At 39.4% G+C, this 15,771-nt stretch overlaps 1 protein-coding gene across 1 annotated transcript in view; it reads right to left on the minus strand.

Annotated features, from left to right (window-relative positions):
• Positions 1 to 234: 234 nt before the first annotated feature.
• SLC7A1 (solute carrier family 7 member 1) overlaps positions 235 to 15,771 on the minus strand; it is a 31,032-nt gene continuing 15,495 nt past the window's right edge. Inside the window, exons 6-12 of the mRNA XM_042461074.1 lie at positions 13,432 to 13,654; positions 12,063 to 12,202; positions 10,264 to 10,366; positions 8,045 to 8,256; positions 7,580 to 7,746; positions 4,440 to 4,548; positions 235 to 1,849 (exon numbers count right to left, since the gene is read on the minus strand). Of these exons, the coding sequence (XP_042317008.1) occupies positions 1,740 to 1,849; positions 4,440 to 4,548; positions 7,580 to 7,746; positions 8,045 to 8,256; positions 10,264 to 10,366; positions 12,063 to 12,202; positions 13,432 to 13,654 (1,064 nt within the window). The 3' untranslated portion in view covers positions 235 to 1,739. The remainder of the gene's footprint in view (positions 1,850 to 4,439; positions 4,549 to 7,579; positions 7,747 to 8,044; positions 8,257 to 10,263; positions 10,367 to 12,062; positions 12,203 to 13,431; positions 13,655 to 15,771) is intronic.

Genomic DNA, 15,771 nt, shown 5'->3' on the forward strand with positions numbered 1-15,771 from the left:
AGGTACTTTAGAGAAACATTCTCTCCCTCTGAATTTTTCTTGTACCAATTAGGAAAAGCTCTACAAAATAAAAGATTTCCCTTTTGTCTAAGTGTCACTTCTCCCTCCCCACGCCCCAAAAAAACTGCCTCAAATGCAATACATGAAGCAGCTAGATATAAATACAAAATAAAAATAAAAATAAATTCAGGTCTCCATGGAGACTGAAAATGCCAACAAATATTAACAATAAACTATAATATTTACCTTTTTATTTTTTACAGCAAATATCTGTATAAACTCATAGGGGTATCTTCCCTTTGAAACCCACATTTTTTTAATAAAGAGGTGGCTCTATCTGTGCATAGAGTTAACAAATGGCTTTAGAATTACAAGCAGCTATCTCAGCAGCTTCTGCTGCTTATTATATCACGACACTTCAATGTGAGTACGTGCATGTACTAGAAGTGTCTGCAAACAGAACAAAATCCTATTTGGAATTCAGCACGGCTAAGCTGGACTCTCAGGCATTTACCAAATGAAACAGCACTTTACTGACAGCAGAGAACTGCTGCACAAATGTTATTAGCATGAACTTCTCCAGAGTGCGTGATAAGTTAGCACACACTCTTATGCTTGGCTGCAAAATGTTCACTCCTTTCAATTTCACAACAGATTTATTTCACAAATCATAAACACTTGTTCCAAATCCTCAGCTGGACATTAAAGCTTCTACTCTGTGCCAGAAAAGACAAATCAGCATAACCTTCTCTTCAAATTATGAACTTTAAATAAATTATTTAAAAACATTAACACACAGTGTTGGCATTCGATCCAATAGACCTGGATTCAAACCATACCTCTACAAATGGACTGACTGGATGATTATATACAGTTGCTTTCTCTCACTTCAAGGAACTTCAGTAACCTTCCTCAAAAGATAGTATTAATTCATATGGCATGGCATGGCAGCAGCTTACCAAACCAAGCAGTTACTGGAATTGCTCTTCAGTTTACAAACTTGATACATACTTTACTGAACAGGAGATGATAAAAGAACCATGTTTTCTACAGACTATTATGCCACAAGCTGGAAGCTTTTTGCATAAGCAGCAGGATCTGTTATTGGCCTAACCAACCATTTGTGCCACAAGAGCAAGAATTCAGCCTTGCAAGCCACTAATTACCCTACAGAAGATAACTGCAGCATTGCATTTCAAAGCACAGGAGTTTCCTGCACAAAAATACATAGAGTACAATTATTAAACAACACTGCCCAACCTTCCATTAAAATCAGATCAACAAGGACATCTTGATTTTTGGTGGTGCAATGTGGGTGACTTTGCAGACAGACAATTCAGTTTGCTCCCTTTAAATTCGAAGTACAGTACCCAGGAGGTTAATTTGCAGGCTCTCTGAAAGACCTGGCCTCATAGCAGCACTGGAAATGAACTGACATATAGAAAAACTGGTTTTTTCCCCCCCACACACACACTTATGATAAGGGATGGGGCAGGGGGAAGTAGAAGCTGCCAGAATCAGGTAACAGTATTGTTAGGAGTATGCCAGAGGGATGTCTGTTTCCTTGTGATCCCTTGGAACTGCCCCACCGAGGTAAAAGAACACTGCAAAAGTCAATGGTGGGACATGGGAGCTCCATCTGATGTTCCACAAAATAAAATATTTCAGGGTCCAAGACAGAAAAGTGCCCTTCACTGCAGTGGAAGCTCAACTGTCTGTCAGCATAACAAGACATTCCATCATTTACAATTATCCATGTTGTTGTCTGTACTTCGTTCTGCATCTGTTGGTGCTGAGTAAGATGCCTCCACACTATGCCATATGCCATAGGAAAAATAAATAAACATACCTGGAGGAATGGAGTAAGAGATATAGTGTTAGACAGCACAAAGTAATTGGATAGTAAACAGTCTTACCAACCACCTCATGAGTACGAAACAGAGGTAATCTAATACTGTAATTGTAATGATCCAAACAACATGGAGGCAAACTTGAAGGCACTGTCCATTGTCCAGAGATGATTTGTTTATAGCTTGGATAGACAGAAATTCTAAGAATGGCTTCTGGTCCCAATAATGCTGCTTGATAAGCAGTTCAGGTTTGTGATTCCAGGTGCTTTTCTCCATCATCAGATGCCACTGAATAATTATGCTTTTCTCATCAGATCAGACCTTGACTCATTGACCCACATTTCTGTAACTTCCAGGTTTAATTTCTGTGAAGTAATTTATATAGGGCTGCCCTTCAAGATGGCATAGATGCTTAAACTGGCACAGAATGCTGCAGCATGTTTCCTAATGATTGGTAAGGCAAGGGCACACATTCACCATTTTCAGTCAGCTTCCTGAGCTCCCACTTTGCTTTTGAAGATACTGGTTTTAAAGAAGGGTGCTTTAAAATTTTGCACTGCCCTGGGAACCTCATACCTTAAGAAGAGACACTCTCTGTAAGAGCCAATTTGCCATGATTAAGTCTGCCTGGCATGCCTAACTGTCTATGCCTTTTTGTGGTAGTTGGAAATCAGGTTTTTACAGTAAGTGTTCTGAATCTGTGAAAACTCATTCTCGAAGAAGTAAGGAAGAGCTACCTCCTTTAAGTTGCAAATAAGAGCTAATAATACAGATGGAGTTCCAGTCTTCTAGATATTAAGAAGCATTCAAAATTAGGAACCAAAATAAACTAGTGTGTAAATAAGTCTTTGCCAACCTAGAAAGATTCTGGATTTATGGTAATCCACTTTAAGACTAATTCTTATCAGCCAGACAATCAATTTATCTATATCGCACCTTTCCTCCAAAAGTAAGTAAAATTTCATGTACCTAAACACACAGAGCGAATTACAACTAAAGCTGCATTAAACCGTCTATAGCCAGCATGCCCAATATATGGCCCGCAGGCAGCTTACAACCCGCCTAAGTATTTTCAGCTGCCCACAAGGATGTGGAATGACTTCCGGTGATAACCGGCTGCTAACTGACAGCCAACCTCTCTGGTAAGACTCCTGAAGTCTGTTCCACAACCCAGTTTTCTCCTGAGGAGAGGTCCAGGTTGCGAAGGAGGAGGAAAGATAAAATGCTTGCCCCTCAAGGCTCCTCCGCTACTCAGCCTTCTCCTGAGGAGAGGGCCAGGCAGAGGAGGAGGAGGACAACAAAAGAATTAATAATAATAATAATAATAATAATAATAATAATAATTAAAAACCAATCTGTAGCCTAAAGAAATTTAGTCTATTTTAATTTTGGCCCATATCTATGGCCAACTTTTAAATTGTCGTTATGGCTTCATTTATTTAATGAATATATTTAATTCTCACTGGTAAGCTTAGTAGTATTAGAAATGGTATTTGAAATTCTGTTATATTTTATATTTTTATATTTTAACTTTTGCTATTTAACATTTGTATCATCTTGTTACCGGTACATATTTGGATGACCTATGGTTATAAGCAATTAAAAATTGAACTCAACTCTACTGAAATGAACATAGAGAACCTACAAGAGTGGGCATGTGACCCTTTCTGGTACATATGACAAAACTGAGGCACATTAGAAACTGAGGTGGTTCAGGTCCATGGTAAATACCAGTTCCTGCCAAATCCAATCACATTCAGAAGGAGATCTTATTGGCCAAATATGAGAGTCACCTTATGGTCCCTTATGGTAGCTCTTCAAGGTCAAAAATGGACATAATTAACAGGCTTTAAGAAAACATTGAAGCTAATCAACTATGCCATAAAATGTCAATTTTAAATCCTACGACAGATTTGTTTCATTCTATTCACTGTATTTCCTATGAGCACATGCTTTCTCTTTTTGCATCTCCTTACAGCATGATATTAATGGGCAGAGGAGAGCCAGAAAAGACCAAACTACAGCCATGAGACATGCTGCCTTATCAGTGGGCCAATCACATGCAGCAAGGTGAAGCATGTAATTTTAGGTGGCACCACGAGTGGGGGAAACATGAAGGCAAGAACTGCTGTTGAGTTGATTCTAGTGATGCGTGAGTGAGGGAGGAGGCCAAAAAAAAAAAAAAACCTTCATGCTGCCACAAAGAATATTATGCTTACTAATTAAATATCTTAGGCCAGCACTGTTCAGTATTTTCTACAATCCAATACATTTAGAATAAATGGGAGTTCCATTATTTTACACTAGGGTGAGCTAGCTCAAAGGGTCCAGGAAATATGAAACTTAAAGTGACTGGAAGCCCACTTTCAATATTGCAAAGCCTATTGCAGTGGAGCAGGGACTCCTATATGCTTAGTTTGATGAACAGAATTGCTACTCCTGAGGGTGTTGCAATTCTCCATTTTTCGCCTTTAATTTTTTTCCAGTGGGGAAATAGTCCAGATGGAAAAACAGAAGGGGCTACATGTAGCCAGTATGTTTCCCACACACATTTGTATTACATGGTGAAAATCCAAGTTGCAAACTCACCTATTAACATCCAGATGGCAAAGCGTATCCAAGTGCCACCATCTAGCTGCATCATGAGATACATATTCACAAAGATGCTCAGTATTGGAAGGACAGGAAGAAAAGGGACCTGAAAAAGAAAAAGAAAGGAGATGTGAATCACATCTAGGGATAGAGATAAGAGCTTGTTTACATAGCCACGTTCTCCCATAATGGTAAAATAATAAATGAAGTTTGATTACCTATGGGATAAGCAATCCTCTTACATCATGTTACACAAAGAAGGCAAACTAGGGATATTATGAACTTCCCACTATTAATTTAAAGCTGTTTGTCTAATGACATATTATGGATTAGCTGCTTGTATATTTCAAGGGAGCAAACTTTATCTGAGAGGTTCCTCTGGAAATATAATACTGCCACAAAGCAGATTTTGCCACCTTTTGTTCCTATAAACCTTGCAATGAATCAACTCATTCTAGGGTTGTAATAGTTCTGTTGTTGTTAGAGCACCTTGCTCATGTCTTCCCCTAGTTGCATAACGAAACTTAAAATGGACTCTTAAAGACAAAGATGGGGTTCTACGAATGATACTGGACTAGAGTTATCTCAACAGCCTTAGTCTGCATAGCCAATGGTGAGAGATGATGGGAGCTGCACTCTGACAACCTTTGAAGAGCCATATATTCCCACCCCTTCTTGAAGCCTTCTACATTCCATGCTTAGGAAAGATGCTTGTCATAAAATCTGCAGTCTGACATATTTAAGACTACAAACACCCTGTTCAAGTCTGCAGACCAAGTAGCCATACATAATTCAAATTCTCTTTTTACAAACACCTAAGGCTGAGGACTGTTTCTGCCAAAGCAGGGTTAGAGAGTGTAGCCTCTCCCTTGCCAGATGCATTTGGAAGTCAATTCACACAATACTTGATATTGCCCACGTAGTCTCATGAGAGCTGGAGTTTCAACATCTGGAGAGCCCAGAGATTACACAACTGTGTGCTGCAGGTTACAAAATCAGAGGGTACCATTGCATGGGCATTCATTCCCCTGTCTTTAACAAAACCCTCCAGCCCTTACTCTATAAATTATACATCTCAATCCACAGTGTTCTTTCTTAATAATAATAATAATAATAATAATAAATAAAAACTTTATTTGTATACCGCTTTTCCGTAGTGATCAAAGCGGTTCACAAGTCCATCAAATACACATATCAGCAAATACAATTGCACATTATATCAAATACAAGTAAGTAAAACCACGAGTACATATGTAATTAAACAAGCTTCCTTAAAATCACATATAAGAACATTAATAACATCTGTCAGTCATAAAGAACATCTTTCAACAAGGAATAAGAATCCAATGCAAACATGCAATAACATATTCACAAAATTAAAATGTACTTCACCTTAAAAATCAGAGTTAAGGATGAGCATTTACTCAGTCTTATGAATAATGCTGACACTTTTTATTGGCCCTATTCTTATGCCGCCAACAGCAGCCTGACACACATAAATCAAGGTGAACCTTGATCTGATCTCCAGACAAGCAGATAAAGTTATTTCCATCATTTGCCTCTAGGCACCATATTCCCTACCAAATCAGCGAAGGTGGTCACTGAAGGCTCAGTCCTTCTTTTAACAGTACTGGTAGTTTTCAAGGGATCAGGAGAAGCTTCATATGTTTAACTCTGCTACAAGTGGGAGGAAGTTCTGTCACACTTTGCACAACCTATCTTACTGGACTGTTGCAATTATATATTTGGGTGTACTATGTACAGTATATGTGTTTCAAATCCCTGGAGTAAATAGTGGGAGATAAATGTAATAGATGAATCATTAGAAAGATCTTAACCATTCATGATTACTGTACCTGCTTGCTGTGGTGACCTCACCTCTGGTATCATCCAGTGCGGGGGAAGGGGATGGAAGTGGGGGATGGCACCAGCCAAAAGGGGTGCACCCATCCTTCTCTTTTGCCATGATGGTGGCCTCCTCCTGAGGAGCAAGCCACCACTGCCACAGTGAAGACAGGAGAGGCACTCACCTTTCTCCTTTGCCACTACCACAGCCTCCTCCTAAAGAGGGAGCTGCCACCACAGCAAAGCTGGAAAGAGTGCGCTTGCCCTTCTCCTTCAGAAGAAGGAGGCCGCTGCCACAGCAAAGCAGGGAAGGGCACATTCACTCCTTCTCATCCCTTGGTGGGAGGTGGGCCTGACCAGATGCCATCCCTCTTCTGAGGTGCCACCCAGTGCAGTCCACACACAACCCTGCACCTGTGACGCCACTGTCTACTACTACTACTACTAATAATAATAATAATAATAATAATAATATGTTTTATTTATATACCGCTATTCCAAAGATCATGGCGGTGAACAGCAAGTAAGCTAATTAGCAAGTAAGCTACTTAACCTAGTAATATCCCATAATGACTGTCAAGTCCCTCAAATGTGGGCTTCTCAGCTGTGACAAAAACATTAACCAGCAGGCTGCCTGTCTGCACACAATTTGGACTGTGCACAATTTTCATCTGGTACTTCTATGGTAGTTCTGGTTTTGCTTTGCCCTGCTATGTGGTGTGTTGTTGTTTACTGGACACCTATCAAATAATCCTGTAACATGTCTACTCAGAACTTGGTCCCACTGAGTTCAATGAAGTTAAAATGGTTTAGGAATTGCAGCCATAATCAACATTTTCATTTTGCAGTTTTACCATTTACTGTATGTTACTTTGAACATTTAAAAGAAAACAGAAAAAGGTGTTGACCAGTTATAACCTAATCACAGTGGATTGTTCCTTCATGCCATCCCGTAAAAGTTCCTTTTTAGAGGGTGCAACATGATGTGATGAGTTGGTGATTTTTGAAGACTGCATAGAGTGCAAAAAGAGAAAGACAGCCTTGCATATCCTCTAACTATATTAAATACAAAAAGACAGACTGCCAGATGAGAGGCAAGAAAAGGGAGTATCCAGGAGTGCTGAAGGTCAGGCTTGAGGTGCATTCAGCCAATCTGCGTGGGAAAGTTTGTCCTGTGTCTTCCCCCTGCCCTTCTGGCAAGAGCAGGCTAAATCTCTCCTTCCATACATGGAGCCAAAAAAGCCTTGGTTCCCCCACTCCTCCACCCTAAATAGTTCATTGAAACTACTTGCCTTAAATGAGAGCTTGGTTTTGCTTTCAGGTTGTCTCCAAATAACCACTGTGCAAATGAAGCAAAGGAGGAAAACTATAACAAGGAGAGTAATAGCCCACGTGCTGCCACTTATCAGAGCGTCTTTGCCAAGGACAGTCAAGCTACAGAAGGTAACGATAAGAAAACCTGAGAAAAAAATGTAAAAAATGTTGATTTTACTGAAACAGTGGGGGAGAAGCACAAAAACAGATTAACAGGGTTTGGCTATCAAAGTCTGAGAAGTGTTTGAAGCATCTGATGTTCTACAAAGACGAAGAGATATTACTACTTCCAATTATCTTTGCTTATTTCACTGGGTACTATGTTCCTGCCAGGATGGCCAATATCTCTTCTGGAGAGGGTACCTACTGCTCTATGCTAAAGACAAAAGTTATTTCACAGTCACCACCTGCATGAAATCAGCAGGCCAAGCTGCAGCTCTTACCTATAACACAGGAAGAAACATTCACTATAAACCCAGAGAGTTTGGAAGGATCAGTATTTTGGGGGAAGACAACAGCCTTTAGAGAGTATTTCTCCTCTTCCTCCGGTAGAAATCCAGTCTGAGATTCACTGGTACTCACTGACTCATTGTTATCTACCTCATCATTTGTACTAGCCATCTGGTATGCCAAGTTAGGCTGTTCAGGCTGATACCTAAGAGAAAAGGAAACAGAATACACTGAGTGCCATCATAATACTTGCAGCCCCAAGGAGGGCTCCCTCTTCCCCTTGACACTCTGAGCTGCTTCAGCAATTAGCCCCAAGGAGACAGGTACTCAAACATCATCCTAATTTTCTGTGCCAATAGCTATTCAGACTACTGTTCTTCATTCTCAAATGGGGAAAATTGTAATTTTATCACTCTTAAATAACATAAATTTTATTTCAAATATTCCTACTAAAATCTACCAAATAGGATACTAGCCATAACACAATCAAAACTACATTAAGACAAAAATGACAGCATGAGATGCAATCTGTTATTCTCTACATAAACATCTGTGCAATCTGTATAAACTTTCAGTCCACACATGCACTCTGTTCAACATCTGAGAATTTTTTTTTTCTAAGTACTGCCAAAGAAAGCTGAATCTTTTCAGCAGTGGAGCCAATTCTGTGGAATATTCTTCCTGAAGAGACCTGCCATCCTCTAACAGTATGCATCCTTTCAGGTGTCAACTGTGGCTCATAACAACCTGATAATGGTTAATATTCATACTTTTATATAAAACGCTATATAAATAAAGCATAATAATAATAATAATAATAATAATAATGGTGTTAATATACATTGTTGTGTGCTCCAAGTTTTGTTCCTGCTGAGATGGGATTGGAAAATCTATGTTCTATTTTTTTCTTATTGTTGTATATCTTCTATTTGTTAAATGCTTTTATTATATTTGTGATGCATTTATTTTTAATTTGTAAGGTGTTGAGTTACCACTGATAAAAAAGAAACAGGACATACAAATCCTCTGTGCATAAGGAACAGGAACATAGAATTTTGGCAATGGTGCAAGGTGCAAGAGTATCTATCAACAGATATCTAAAAATGAAGAAGTGAACTGTTCTTTAAGAGACATAGATCCAAAACACACTGCAGAAATAATCCAGTTTGTGACAGCTTTAACTGCCCTGGCTCAGTGCTAGAAAATTCTGGGAACTGTAGATTTGAGAGACATTTAGCCTTCTCTGTCAGACAGCTTTCCCTAGCACTGAGCCAGGGCAGTTAAAGCAGTCTCAAACTGGATTATTTCTGCAGTGTGTTTTGGACCAGAGACATGGACAGACTGAAACCCATACAGAGAGAACAGAGACCTCGAGAAACAAAGACCACCTTGTTGAAAATTCCATGGACTCATTTTCAACACTTGATTTTGCTTCATTTCCTTGCTAATTTTAACCAATGAACCCTAAAGGCACCAAATTCTATCTGCTCTTAGAAGCTATGCGGGGTCAAATCCTGGTCAGTACTTGGATTGGAATACAAATACCAGTTGGTGTAGGCTACATCTCAGAAAAAGGAACTGGCAAACCCACCTCTGAGCATTCTTTGTCTAATAAAACCCTATGAAGTTCATGGGTTGCCATACATCAGCAGCTGACTTACACGCACAATATTTAAGGCCCTGCCTTATACAATCTTTGCCTAACAGTTCCTTTAGTCTACCAAATAAATCCATAAAATGTGCTAGCCCTTAAGAAAACCTAAGCCTGTGGGATGGGACTGGACAGTTTTGTGGCTAGAAACATTTCAGGGTTAATATTATGGGAAGCCGCTTGCTGAAACCAATAAAGATAAGGAAGCTTGTCCAAACAGTTATGCTGCAACTGTTATGCTAAAAGAGCAATCGCACAAATCCAAGACAGAAGTGCAGTGGAGATCTCCAAGCTACCTGTGTCTAAGGCTGAGGCAGAAAAATCCTTAATGGTCCAGGTAAGTGATACTTTTTAGAAACTAGCTTTCTTTCTAAAGAAGAATTTGCCCTTATTTGGATGCTGAGTTGTTACCAAACTCCCAAAGGCCTTGAAAAACTTTCTAACCATCTTCTGCTTTGCGGCACATGTTCAGGACATATTCTGAAACAACTAGTTGAGAACAACTAGAATACTTAAATGCTATTTTCATCTATAGAGTAACACAGAAATATTGTTCCATACCTCAGTACCAACACACAGGCAGCCACCAAGGAGTAAGCCAGGAGTGTTCCAATAGACATTAGATCCACAAGATCCTTGAGGTCCAAGAGAAAAGCCATAACAGCTAGGAGGAGAGAAAAACACAGCTAGGTGGCAAGGTATTTCACTTCATACCTAACTCTGCTTAACTGTTAACAGTGCTATCCTTATTTTACACTTCTAGTGCAACCATTCCCAGTGAAAAAACTTAAGACTCTCCCTTGTTCTCTTCTTAAGAGAGAGGAGATGAAAAATCCAAGTACAAATGCATATAAAAACCAAAACCAGGATTTTTTTTTAAAAAGGAGTACACAAAAGCCAATATAGTTTAACTGGCTGCTTAAATTGCAACACTCTACCAAAGACTGCTTTTTAAACAGAGCAATTGCTCTTCTTTGGCACTGGAAACATTTAAAAAATAAAGAGAAATTCTTTGTGACTTTGTTTTAAAGCTGCCCCTTTTTTTAAAAAGAAAATGAAGGGCCTACATTAAGTAATTTCCAAATAAAATGGAATCACAAGGAATTATCTTTCAGTATGTAATACCTTTGTTTGAAGGACTGCTAAAAACATGCTGGGGATTAAAACATTAGACATATTATATTTGCTGATTTATCAAAGAATTATTTGAAGAACTGGGCATATCTGGAAGAGAAGGGAGTGAGTCAACATTATAGGACAACTAGGCCATTTGTTTTTTTTATGTCAAGAGCAGAAGTAACATATGGGTAGGTAGCAAGAAAGAGCCAAGAATGCTAGAGAAGAAAAGGAAATACTACAGAAAGTTTCAAGTCTTCCAAGAGTGATCAACTTGCAGCTATGAGCTGCATATAGCACTTGAGCCCAGCATAAGTGCTGAAGTTAAGCATTACTGCCTTTCCAGCAGGGGAAGAGATGCTATTCCGCACAGTACAGTAAAGCAGTGTGGCACCCTCACCCACCACAGAGAGCCGTTGCAATTACTGCCTATTTTGCTGCAAGTGTGGTAGCAATGGAACCTTCAGTAACTGTGATCAATAGCTGCTAGTGGGAATAGCACGTGATGAGCGAAGTCCAATATGGTCACCACCAATGTCCCAGGCATTGAAATTTTAATATTCTGCACTTCTAGTAGAGCCTGCTTTTATCCAGTATTTTCTCTATCAGAATGAGTAAAATGATTATTAAAAACAAAAATAAAAACCCTTTTCTCAGAACTCTTCAGATGATTCTAAAACCAGGATTTAAAATTCTCAAGATCCTTTACCAACATAAATTCTGCACTTTCCTCCACAAGAGAGGGAGAGGTGCCAGAGATCAAATTCCTTAAAAGTTTAACATCAAAAGACAGAGAACATTACAGAGCTTAAAGGAAAGCAGTCTGTCTGCTAGATGCCATCTTGCTCCTCCCCCAATTGCCTTAGAAGTACAACACACACTATATTAAAAGTCTCTCTCTCTCTCTCTATATATATATATATATATAGTTACTTGAATGACTAGTTTTTTTACAAATCCCATTTTATAGTAAACATATACCACAAATGGAAACCATTTCTTGTCCACTGATACTTAGGCCCCCTGCAGCCCCCTTTTCCCTCACCGCCCCCCTGCTGCTTCATTTCTCCCTCACTACTGCTTCCCTGGATCTTTCCACCACCCCCTGGAGGGGCATAACACCCACTTTGGAAATCACTACACTAAAAGTTCACACATGGAAGAAATTAATCCTAACCGCTATGCCCCATCTTTGAAGACAAAAAAATCTAGTAATTACTTGGTTCAGTCTTAAAAAATCTTACCTGCAACAGCACCTGATGTTATTGTTGCTATCATTGGAGTCTTTGTCCTCTCATTAACACGAGCCAAAAATTTGAACAGTAGCCCATCTTCTGCCATAGCATAAATAACTCGAGGCATTGGAAACATGGATCCAAGTAGGCTAGATAGAAAAGCATAACCTACTCTTAACACCTATCCTGTGTTCACAAAATTAATGTATGAAATCCAAACTAAAACCAACACACACCAAAAAACCCTGAAACATTCCAACAATAATGTCTTCACTGGAAATATAGTATTTTAGGAAGGTATTTTCATTATAAAATGAGATGGGTTAATACAGTATTTTGGGAAGGTATTTTCATTATAAAATGAGATGGGTTTCCAATACCACTGTCCAAGCACTCATAAGCCATTGCTCAGGAGAGAGAAAGAAAACTGATATGTTGCCATTCTGGTGCTGAGAGAAGGAGAGTCTCCTTCCTAACAATTAAAGCTGGAATTCCAAAACTAAAAAGTTGCACAAGTATTCCAACTTGTTCTCAAGATAAACCAATAAAACTGGACCTTAAGCTTCTGAACCTAAATAGTTTTCACAAGTTACAAACTGATACATTGTGGGTAGCCAGGGCCAAGATAGCTGCCATCTATTTACAGTAGGCAAATAGATAAACACATTCTACCAAATCAAACCACAGGCCTTCTAGTTCAATATTGTCTACAACATCCCTTCCCATCCTGATGTTCTCTACATGCATCGAAATCCCATCACAAAGGGCATGATGACTGGGGGTTGCAAACATTACAGTGGGCCCTCTCTTTACGCAGGGATCCGTTCCGGATCGTCCCACGTAAGGGGAAATCTGCCTATGCTCGAGCCCCATAGGAAATAATGGGCCACGTGTATGTGGCAGAATGGCACACGCAAACCATTGTTTCCCTCCCCAAGCGGCTTTTGCATATGCAGAAAGCCGTGTAAAACACGTCTGTGCATGGGGCGGGCGCACTGTATAGTGCACATATCTTGAGTGTTCAGGTTTGTCTGTGAAGTATACTAACAGGTACCAGCACAGACCAGGATTTTAGGCAGGGGTTCATTCCCCAGTCCTTCTGGAGGCAGTTATTGAACCTAGGGCCTTTCATAGGAGAGATACATGTTCTATCAGTGAGTTGCACCTTTCCTCCTAAAATGGAAGGCATTTAAAAAAGTTACCCACTATGCCCTCTTCCAATGCACAAATATTAATTCTGAGAGCATGATTTCTGGTTAAGGCAACCAGAAACAAATATTGATAGGCACATTTTATCTTTCTAGGATCCATATTTTAAAACAAGGAAAGGAATGCAAACATTCATTGAGAAAGTACAAAGGAAGCCAGAGCATCTTACCTTGTAGAAAGGGCGCAAAGTGAGCCAACAGCCACTGCATAGTTTGCACCTTCCCATCCCACATGCTTAAAAGCAACTGGCAATGGGCTGTTTTTGTCCAGCAGGTAGTAAGGCATCATAAGGGTAAGAGCAGCAGACACGCCAAAGTATGCAACAAAGCAGATCAGAAGCGATGCCACAATCCCTATTGGAATGGCTTTCTGTGGGTTTTTCACTTCCTCACCTCCAAAATTAATGCATACACAAAATATGATTACAAAACACAGATAATGAATAGGGAATTCATTCTTTTTCATATTTTCCTCCAGTGCTGTAGTAATGGGGGCAGGGAACCTTAATCCTATTTCCTTCATTACATTCAAGGCGGCAATAGTATTCAACTGTAATCTGTTTTGGCCATTTATTGTTTCTCTCTGAAATGTACTATTGCAGGGAATTACTTTGGAAGTCATTTTCCTACCTTTTTGTTATTATTTTCTTCTGTTAAAATATTAGATTTAAAAAAACAAAACAAAATAATTTTCTGCAACACTAATCTTGGAAACAGAATCCCTCTGGAAAGATAGATTCCATATGTTTCCAGCAACTGTAATTAAGACCCTTAATACCCCAAAACATGGGGAGAAAGCAGAATTTGCTCCACAGAAAGTTATCTAAATGCTCCAGCTAGCATAGCCACTTAGGGATTCTAGGAAGCGAGTTCCCAAAAAGTAATTTTTAAAAGCTCTACACTATTCTATATGATCTAGCACCTTTGAGTCACTCAGCATGGATGGAACACAGAGTGATTCTCAGCAGTAGTATCGACTTTACCTTTTCTATCTTATGCTAAGCAATCTGCATATGAAAAGTAGCATATCTTTGGAAGACTTCAGCCCAGTATTCTGATAAATCTGCTACTTTTTCTATATGTAGAATGTCCTTTTTTAAAAAGGTATTCAATCATGATTTACATCAGGGGGTGCCATGTAATCCTCTGAATACTATTGCACTTCACCTCCCATCATTCCTCACCACTGACTACGCTGACTTAGGCAGCTAGTCTAGCCACATTATTCCGTCCGCTGCTCTAACAGTGTGATACTGTCAAATGAACAGTCAGACCCTTCATATCAGAAAATGTGGCTCTACAGCAGGCCCTCCATATCCACAGATTCTGCATCCATGGATTCAACTATCCACAGCTTGAAAATACATATTTTTTAAAAAATCCAAAAAGCAAACCTTGCTTTTGCCATTTTATATAAGGGATATCATTTTAACTATGCCACTGTACAGTGGGATCTTGGTATCTACAGGGGATCCATTCCAGACCCCACCGTGGATACCAAAATCTGCAGGACTTCACATCCCGTTGTCCCCAATGTCAGCATGTGCCCACGGCTGTGCCACCATTAGGGACAACAGGACTTCCAGTTGAAGTCCAATTACATATAAGGGGAATAAGTCCATGTATATTCAAAGGGTTTGACCTTAAGTAGACATGTACAGGACTGAAAGTGTGCAGAAAAACAATTTGCTAAACGTTGCAGTGAACAAGTATCTGTTCATTCTAAAAGAAAGAAAGATGCTAGAAATGCTTTTTTATTGAGATCTTCTTCATCCCTTTTCATTTTTTTCTTCTCCTACTGTGAATTTCCACTTCCCCACACCCCTCTACCCTATGTCATCATTAAGTGCAAAAGATGGTGGCTGCAACACCTCACTATGCTAATTCAAAATAGGAATGAAAACACTTTTAAAGACAAACATACTTAGCCTAAACATTAATAAATAAAAACTATGCACTAATAGGTCTCTTTACATGTGTTCTACTAGTTTTTTTTAACCAGGCTTTGCTTCAGTTTTATAAAATTATTAAAGGTTTGTTCTGACTCCCTAGATTCTTTTTGCCTTTTCTAGTTTATGTTTTTGTTAGTATCCTACTTTTTATTAGCTTTTTACTGTTCTCAGCCTAGTTGCATTTCCATGTTATACTGAAGAATTTCTGAAGTGTCTCTGGGCTTTAAAAAAGAGACTATAAATATGGAGTCGAAGGCTTTCATGGCCGGCATCCATAGTTTTTTGTGGGGTTTACAGGCTATGTGGCCATGTTCTAGAAGAGTTTCTTCCTGACATTTCACCAGCACCTGTGGCTGGCATCTTTTGTATACCCTCCCACCCTGAGGCCTGCCATTAGCAGCAGAACAATAGACATGCAAAGCACTCCTGCCTTCCCAGGGTCACACAGTATATACATACCCAGCTCCTTTCCAGGCAAGCGTTCTCTGAAGATGCCAGCCACAAATGCTGGCGAAACGTCAGGAAGAAACTTTTCTAGAACATGGCCCCATAGCCCAA

The sequence above is a fragment of the Sceloporus undulatus genome, chromosome 3 (genome assembly GCF_019175285.1).
Source record: "Sceloporus undulatus isolate JIND9_A2432 ecotype Alabama chromosome 3, SceUnd_v1.1, whole genome shotgun sequence".
Lineage (NCBI taxonomy): Eukaryota > Metazoa > Chordata > Lepidosauria > Squamata > Phrynosomatidae > Sceloporus > Sceloporus undulatus.